Genomic DNA, 9,574 nt, shown 5'->3' on the forward strand with positions numbered 1-9,574 from the left:
AGAAGAGAGTGGAAATAAAACATTAAACCTTTGTTGATTGTTTGTTAGGTTTTTCTCAATCCGGCAAGAATCTTCCCATTTGGTCCTTTTTAATTAAATTTTCAATGCAATTCCCCATTGGGTTAGGTTTTTCTCAATTCGGCATGAATCTTCCCATTTGAACCCATTTTCAAGCTTACATTGGTGGAGGACTTCTTTATGAAGTTCACGGGGAAGTAAATCGCGCGCGCGCGCGCGATTACTAAACACGTGAGTCCCCTTAAAAAATGTATTCAATCCCGCTGGGCTTTTGATTAATTTAATTAATTTTAAGGGGTCATCCGTAAATGATTCTTATCATAACTTTTAAACGGTGGCCTGGATGACAAAATGCCATAGAACATTTTCGACTTAAAATCGCTCATAGAACCCGCAGTAGTTCGGTTATACCACCATTTTAGAATCACCCTGTACTTATATGAATTGACTCTCTTTTTATTTTTAAGGATCCCAATTTTGTTATATGAATTGTAGTATTTTTAATTTTTTTAGGTTCTAGTATCATGAACACTGTTTTTGTTTCGTTAAAAACAAATGAAATCAATTATCTTTAGTTTTATACCTGGATTGCTTTTTTCAACAAAATTTCGACCTGATAGCAAAGTGTTTCTTAGCAAGAGTGTTACAGAAAATTTATAAAATGAAATAAACATTTTAAGCCAGTAAAATACTAAACAAGCGTCGACTGTTCAAAAACAAGTTCAACCATGGAGCCTGTATCTTCTTAAGAATCATGCTCTGTAGAAAATATCACGAGAAATTTTAATTAAACCAGAATTAAAGTAAATTAACTTAAAGATAAATAACATCAAATAATTTAGAATAAAATGTAAAAAATAGAAATAGAAATCGAAAACAACATGTTTTGAACTTGAGAAAAATGGGAAAACCGACAAAAACAAGGTGTTTTCGAAATCAACCTTTCTAGGAAAAACACCACTTCTATAGGGATGACTTATACCGTAGAAAGACTGTATTTCATTGGTCCCCCGGACCCAGCCTTTGGTAAGGGTACTGGGCAGGACCAACCCCTTTGCAAAAGGTATAAATTCCAAAACATTTCTTTTGTAAAATTAGACCCTTTCAAAATTTTCACCTGTAGCCACTTGGACGGCAAAAATAAAACTCGGATAACTTCTTTTTTTTTTTGTTACAAAACTTTGGAATTTAGTCGACTCTAACTTAGCCTTAGAGACTTTAGGAAATAGCAAATTTGGACGTTTTTGGTCTTCAGAGAACTCAAGGTAAATAGTCTATGATTTTTCAGTCGGTGATAGGCTCTATTAAGTAGCCAAACGCTATTAAATAATCCCAGCAATTAGCATGCGCCACTAGGAAGGTGCGATATGGTGCAATGAAACCCGGGAATTAGAACTAAAATTTCAGGATTTAGATAAAATTAATTAGTATTAAAAGTTAAAAGAAAGGGTACGCTTTTTAGCGTCAAACCTAAATCGGAATCTGCAAAATCGGATCTTGCAATTAGGAAATAATATAGGATTTGGACTGACCCAAACGGTTAATTGGGAAAATAATTAAAATCGGAATCGTGAGAAAAGTAATCGGAAAGAACAATGGCGAGTTGCGAAACGGAAATGAATAAGTTTAAGACCTCGCGAAGAGTAGTAAGAACTTTAGTTACGAAGCTAATCACGGAAGTTGAGACGCTACTTAAATCAACGAACTGTGATATCGAAGAATTAGAAGACATCGTGGCAGTTTTTCAACAAAAAGAGGAAGCGCTGATCGACTACGACGCCAAAATCGAAGCGCTATTCGACAACGATAAACAACAAGAAGAAGATACGGAAAAGGCCCAGGAGTACCGGGATAAAAGGGCAGTACGGAAGGCGAACCGACTCATAGAAAGTAACAAGCGGGCGACAACATCGGCGTCCAGCTCAACTTCGACGATCGTCACCGGAGGAAACACCGTGGCCAGCCAAATCGTCCCGACTCAAGTCACCCAACACTCCAAGCTACCGAAGCTCACCGTAAGAAAATTCGACGGGGAAATCACCCAGTGGACAAGCTTCTGGAACCAGTTTTCTTCAGCCGTGCACAAACAAAACATTGACAAGGTAGAAAAATTCACGTATTTAGAATCGTATTTAGAAGGTGAAGCAAAATTAGCTTTAGTGGTAATGTACCCTAGTGACGCAACTTACGATGAGGCCATAGATATTTTAGAAAGGAGATTTGGTCAGAGAGACCAGGTTGTCAATACCCACATGCATAAGTTACAAAATCTAGAACCTGTACATGTACATAAGATAAGCAATTTGAAAGGTCTGAGAGAACTAATTAATAGCATTGATATTAACAATAGAAGTTTAAAATCCGTAAGGGAAGATGTAAGGAAGTGCAGTGTGGCTTTATGCCCAAGAATACTGGAATGCTTTCCAGAAGAGATTAGGTTAGATTTTAGGCGCGTTAGAAAAGCAAATACTGATTGGGATATTGACCAGATGGTTGATTATTTGAGGGAGGAGATTGAATCAAGGGAAGTCTGCAGAGCTTTAGGATCTAAATCTAGCTCAGAAAAAATTGGGACAAATAGTTATAAGGATTACGTTGAAAGAAAACCTTCCTATAAAAGGCACACAGCTTCGGCCTTGTCAATGGGCGTAACATACTTGCAAAACAGTCAAAATCATACCAGGTATCAATGTAGGGAAAATAGATATCATAATCATAGCCAAAATCGAGCGGAAAATCCATTTTGCATATTCTGTGAAGCTAACGGGCATAATTCGAATGATTGTCCTAAGTTTAATTTGGAACAAAAACGTAACTTAATTAGAGAACAACGTCGATGCTACCTTTGTTTGAGACAGAACCATAGAGTCGGAGATTGCAATGCCAGGTTTAAGACATGTAAGAAATGCCAAAAGGGTCACAATTACGCGGTGTGTGACAAGAACCCAGCTAACATTACAGTAGAAAATAAGGAGGAGAACGTAACCTTGAACTTGGGGGTAGCCTTAGTTAGTAATGGGGAAGGGATTGATGAAACTGTTTAGCTGCAGTCAGCGAGAGCTATTGTTAGGAACCCAGTACAGCAAAATACAGGTTTAGAAGTAAGGTGTTTTTTGGACTCCGGGGCGCAAGCGTCATTTATTAGGGAAGACGTATCTAGGAAATTAAGATTACCAGTAGTGGGAGAAACTAAGGTTGGATTTAACACCTTCATGAGTAAGGAGGTATCGGAACAAATTAGGAAGCGAGTCAAAGTAACTCTCGAAAACGTAGAAAAACCGGAACAAAGGGTTGAGATTATCGCGATAGAAGTACCGTACGTTTGCAACTCAGTAACCGCGTTTAAATGCCACGAGATTGAGACATATATGAAACAAAAGGGTTGGCAGTTAGCGGATAAACCAAAAACTCAGAGCCCAGATTCAGATGGGATGGATTTGTTAATAGGTGGAGATTATTATTGGACAGTCGCGTCATGAAAGACAGAAAGATTTGGACCTAGGATTATTGCCATTGAAACAAAACTGGGATGGGCCGTGCAGGGACCCTTGGATTCGGGGAACCAGGTAAACGTAAGTAGCTGCCCAATAACAGTAATGAGGGTAGGTGTAGTGGACAGAAAAACTGATGAGATAATTGAGAAATTTTTTTAAATTGGAATCTATAGGAATTGAGAATGAGGAGACAAGGGTGGCATATTTGGAAAACCAGGAAATAATAGAGAATTTTAATTCGGAAACTAAGATGGAGAATGGGCGATACCACGTGAGATTTCCGTGGAAGGTAGAGAAGGAATTGTTGCCTGATAACTTGGACTTAGCAACAAAAAGGGGGAATTCTTTAGTACGTAGATTCATTCGGGACCCTATTTTGTTTGAGGACTATAAAAAGGTCATAGATGACAAATTGGAAAAGGAGATAGCAGAGATTGTACCCAAAAATAGCATAGCCCCAGCGGGAACTTTTTACCTTCCCCATCAGCCGGTAAAAAGCGCGTCGGCCACCACCAGCTTGAGAGTAGTGTTAGATGGGTCAGCTCATGGAAAGGGGGTCCCCTCCTTAAATGATTGTTTAGCAGCGGGACCAAATCTGAACCCGGATATTTTATTGTTATTGTTATTGTTGAGATTAAGAATGAATAAGTTCGCATTCGTAGCGGATATTGAGAAGGCGTTTCTCCACATAGCCCTAGCAGAGTCAGAAAGGGATTCAGTGAGATTTTTATGGGTAAACACTGAGACGCATGACCAATTAAAAGAAAATGATTTTAAAACCCTACGTATGGCACGCGCACCTTTTGGGATCACTTCAAGCCCTCTTTTGTTAGCTCTAACTATAAAGTATCACGTACACAAGGTGGAGGGAGCGGACGAAAATGTAGTTAGAATGTTGGACCAGGATCTCTATGTAGATGATTTGACTAGTGGGGAACAAAATGTAGAAAAGGCTTATGAAACTACTGTAGGAATAAATAAGATAATGAGCAGCGCCAACATGCGATTTAGGAAATGTAACACAAATTCGCCAGATCTTAGGAAGTTATGGGGAGACACAAAATCGGAAAATTCGGTCCCATGTTTGATGGTAAGGAAGCACCCGAAGGAATCAAACTGTTAGGGCTAAGGTGGAACCCAAATTCGGACACTTACTTTTTTGACTTAACAAAATTAATTGAGATTTTACAAAACATCAAGCCGACCAAACGTTGCGTAATCAGTGCCGTTGCACAAATATTTGACCGTATAGGAATTTTGACCCCATTTACAATTAGAGCAAAACTCTTATTTCAGAGGTTATGGGTGGAGAAGGTAAATTGGGACGAAACTTTAGGACCAGAGTTAGCGGAATAATTCCTTGATTGGTGCAACGATTTGCCCAATCTTTGAAATATTAGTATGCCAAGGCATTATTTTGATGGGGAGGAAGAAGTTGATAATTGGGAGTTACACTGTTTTACAGATGAAAGTAGGAACGCCTATGCGGCTATTGTTTGTTAGGTATGTAACAAAGGCAGGAAAAATTAGGGTAGCTTTTGTAACCACCAAGGCACGAGTCGCACCGCTTAAGCAGTTTCAGCAAAGTTCCAAATTAGAACCCGAACTATCGATACAGCGATTAGAACTAATGGGATGCAATTTAGGAGCGCGTTTGGTAAATTATGTAAAATCAACGTTTAGCAAAAAATTGATTAGGAGTTTTATGTGGACAGATTCCAAAATTGCCCTTTATTGGATTAGGGGAGCGTCAACCACGTGGAAACCTATTATATCGAACAGAATATCAGAAATACAAAGGCTCACAAATACAGAAGATCGGTTCCACTGCCCAGGGGTTGATAACCCAGCAGATATTCCTACACGGGGAGTAAAAGCGGAGAATCTGCGCACGCTCAAAAAGTGGTGGGAGGGACCTAGTTGGTTGTTGTTGCCGAGATCAGAATGGCCCATGGACGATTCCAGAAAAATAAAAATAGACCCCAAAGAGTTAGAACAGGAGATGAGAAAAACAATTTTAGTCATAAACATTGAACAATTTTAGTCATAAACATTGAACAATTTTAGTCATAAACATTGAACAATTTTAGTCATAAACATTGAACAATTTTAGTCATAAACATTGAACAATTTTAGTCATAAACATTGAACAATTTTAGTCATAAACATTGAACAATTTTAGTCATAAACATTGAACAATTTTAGTCATAAACATTGAACAATTTTAGTCATAAACATTGATGAAAAACGTGGATTAGATAAAATTATTGACCTATGTAGGTATAGTATATTGGACAAGGCATTAAGAGTTACAGCCTATGTTAGAAGGGCATTCAGAAAAAATAAACAAGGTGGACCCGTAAACGCGGCGGAGATGGTAAAAGCGGAAATAGATTGGGTAAACTGTGTCAAGGGGATAGACTATGCTAACGAGATAGCTACAATTAAAATCGGTGAGAAATTAGGAAACTCAAATAAGCTAGCAACCCTTCAGCCCATTTTCAATAATCAAAATCAATTAAAATCGGTGAGAAATTAGGAAACTCAAATAAGCTAGCAACCCTTCAGCCCATTTTCAATAATCAAAATCAATTATGTGTAGGGGGAAGATTAGACCAAACGGATTTGACTCAAGAATATAAGCACCCCATAATTCTAAATTCGAAACAAAGGTTAGCCTATTTGTTAACGGAACGCAGTCACAACAGATTTAGGCATGGGGAGGTCCAAGAAACATTAACTCAAGTCAGAGAAAGATATTTCATTACTTCGACCGAAGAAGCCCCACCCTTCTCAGTTATAAAGATAGATTTTGCGGGGCCAGTGTATGTGAAGGGACCCTCATATTTTGAGAAAAATAAGGATTTGGACAAAGCTTATATTTGTTTAGTAACCTGCGCCGTCACAAGAGCTTTGCATCTGGAACTAATACCATCATAATCAACAGAAGAATTTATGTTAGCTTTCAGACGAAGGTAGCTAGACGAGGATTGCCACATACTATCTACACAGATAATGCAAAAACGTTCGAGCTCGCAAACAAGGACATGCAAAACATTTGGAAAAAATTGAAAAAGGAAAAAATATTGGAATATTTTGGGAGGGAAGGAATTAATTGGAAATTTATAGCCGAACGAGCCGCATGGTGGGGAGGTTTCTATGAACGTAAGGTTAGGTCGACTAAAACAATTCTGAAAAAGGTACTTAAAAATTCGAAACTGACCTACCCCGAGATGTAAACCATTCTTTTAGAAAGAGTGGCATCCATAAATTCACGCCCAATTACATTTGTTTACAATGACCCCCTGGAACCAACCCCTTTAAGTCCCTCGCATTTTTTACTTGGTAAAAGAGTTAATTCTTTACCACCTCAAACATTCGATCAGACCATTCAAAAGCAAACACAACAACAATTAACAAATAGATTAAAGTACAGGCATACATTTTTTGATAGGCTTTGGAAAAGATGGCAAGAGGAGTATATACTCCAGTTAAGAACAGCCCATTATTCGGATAAACAATTAACTCATAAAATTAAGTTAAGAGATGTAGTCTTAATACATCAAGACAAAAAACCAAAACATGAATGGAAATTAGGAACAATAACGGAAACATTAATGGGTAGAGACAACCAGGTCAGATCTTGCATGATAAGATTAAGTAATGGTTCAATATTAAGACGACCCATACAACTTTTGAGAAGACAATGAAGCCAAACATCAATATTTTGAAAAAGGCTTAGCATTGTTAAATTATTTATAAAATATTACTAACCTGATCTAACGTAACGTAACCTAACCTAACCTAAACTAAACCGACCCTAACCTAACCTAACCTGTCCTAAATCAACGTCACCCCGTTGCATTCGAATCGATGGGATCTCCTTATCTTACGCAAATCCCAGTGGTTCGAAAACCCGCCGTTCCGCTAGTTTCTTATCTAGTTTGGCGTATTTCGGTTGAATGGGATATCGGTTCATTGGGAATTCGGTCCATTGGGAGGATACCCAATTATCATAGGTTCAGTTTGAATATTTGACATTACCGAATTAGTCTGAGTTTCTACCGACATATTAACAGCGGTTTCGGTTTGTCCATTTGATATTAAAAAAATCAGTCTGAGTGCCTACTGACAAATAACTAACAGCAGTTTGAGTTTGTACAGTTGCTTTTACCAAATCAGTCTGAGAGCCTACCGACAAATAACTAACAGCTGATTCAGTTTCTACATGGGATATTGACATATCAGTTTGAGTTTCTACTAAAAAACTAGTAAGAGTTTCTTCAGATTCAGTATCGCATTCAATTGCATTGTTTTAAATTTCATCAACACTCATAGAGTATTTTTCCAATGAAGTGGCATTCATGATAAAATGTTTTCGGAAAATGAAATTATTCTTGAAAAAGCGTAGATATGTAATTTTTTAAATTAATTTAGAGGGAATAGATCGATTAACAGTAAAAATCAGTTGATTGAATTAAATATTGATTAAGGAATAAAGGAATAAAAATAATTTAAAAAGAAATTGCAATATCTGAATTATCAGTCAATTGATAAACCTCAGACATATCGTGTGTTTTTTCGGCCTTGGTCCAAACCAAGACGTTTTTTTATAATTTATTTTAGGTCTATGAGGAGATTAAATCTAAAGATGTGTTGGACCTCAATATCTTATCGCCACCTGATTCATGGTCGATGGAGAAAACTAATCAAGGGGTTATGTTTACGAAGCACACTAATGGAAAGATTGTTCTATCATGTTCTTTCTTGGAAAATGGACCTGTGACTGTGGCAATTAAGGCATTGGATAAAGACATAGCTAATGAAAAAATTGAGAATAATTTGATGATTAAGAGCAATATTGATGTATACAATTGCCTATCAAAACTTGATAAGCTTAAAATCTGCCCGGGAAATCATGATGAAGACCTTGTTAGACTTTATATTGAGAGACGTCCAAACCATCATAAACGAATTGGCAATTACTCAAGTGATTTAAAAACCATTTATAGCAATAGATGTGAAGGCCTCATTCCCGTTAATAAGAATCGATGTGCTGCGTGTCTCAAATGTCGGTGAAGATTACGAACTCTGCGTTGTCGTTATAAAGCCATGAGCAAACAATTGGCCAAAGATGTTAGAATCAAAGCCAAACCGAAAAAAGCTTCCAAGCCCAAACACGTTTTATCAGAGAAAAGGAAACAAGACTGGTGAAGATTAAAGCTGATTTTTAAAGAAAAACTTAAGCAAGAGGCGCCTGGATCATTCATGTCCTTATTTATTAAACAACAGTTACTTGCATCGGAGAGGTCGAAATACGGCATGAGATGGGACTCTTTCTTTCTTAAATGGTGCTCTTACATAAAAAACAAATCAAAATCAGCCTACAAAGCTTTAGAAATATCTGGAATAATTAAGCTACCCACAACAAGAACATTATACAATCACGAACATACGATAACAAATAAATCTGGATTTAACGAAGACGCTATCACCGATATGATTAAGATTACAGACATTGAAAACCTTTCAGAACACTAAAAGTACTTTGTACTTCTTTTGGATGAAATAACTGTCAAGCCAGACTTAATTTGTCATAAACATACTGTTTACATCACTGGTTTTATTGATGTCTTTGACCAACATAACACTCTTAACGATATTGAGATGAGAGAAAAGGGAACCACTGCACCACCTCTCGCAACAAGTATCCTTCAGCTCATGCTTCGTGGCATCACAAGCAACATTAAGATTCCATTTGCCCATTTCCCCACAAAAGGAGCTACAAGCGGCGAATTATATTCAATTATTTGGGAAGCGGTTAGTATTTTGGAAAATAATGGATTCCGTATTTTAGCGGTCGTTGGCGACGGAGCTTCAATAAATCGAAAGGTTTTTCGTATGTGCGCTGATAATGAAGGAACCACATTTGTACCTTTTAGGACTAAAAACATTCACGCATTTGATGAAGAAAGGGACTTATTCTTCCTTTCAGATGCTCCCCATTTGATAAAACAGTACGAAACTGCTTTAGTAATAGCGGTGCCAATTCAAATTCTCGC

The 9,574-nt window shown here is 37.4% G+C and overlaps 1 protein-coding gene across 1 annotated transcript; it reads left to right on the forward strand.

The window, feature by feature from the left end:
• Window positions 1-1,613: 1,613 nt before the first annotated feature.
• Window positions 1,614-3,497, forward strand: LOC149624214 (uncharacterized). The gene is made up of 2 exons (XM_089852246.1): window positions 1,614-3,017; window positions 3,063-3,497. Exons 1-2 carry the CDS (start codon window positions 1,614-1,616, stop codon window positions 3,495-3,497), a joined length of 1,839 nt encoding a protein of 612 aa, XP_089708372.1.
• Window positions 3,498-9,574: the final 6,077 nt, after the last annotated feature.

This window comes from Phalangium opilio, unplaced genomic scaffold (genome assembly GCF_054372755.1).
Source record: "Phalangium opilio isolate 3A_F unplaced genomic scaffold, DU_Popi_V2 ptg000106l_1, whole genome shotgun sequence".
Lineage (NCBI taxonomy): Eukaryota > Metazoa > Arthropoda > Arachnida > Opiliones > Phalangiidae > Phalangium > Phalangium opilio.

Excerpts from the sequence above, each read along its gene's own strand:
- LOC149624214 (XM_089852246.1), top strand. The coding sequence starts at position 1,614 with ATGGCGAGTTGCGAAACGGAAATGAATAAGTTTAAGACCTCGCGAAGA. Across the intron at positions 3,018-3,062 it reads ACGTAACCTTGAACTTGGGG|CTGCAGTCAGCGAGAGCTAT; the intron begins GTAGCCTTAGTT and ends GAAACTGTTTAG.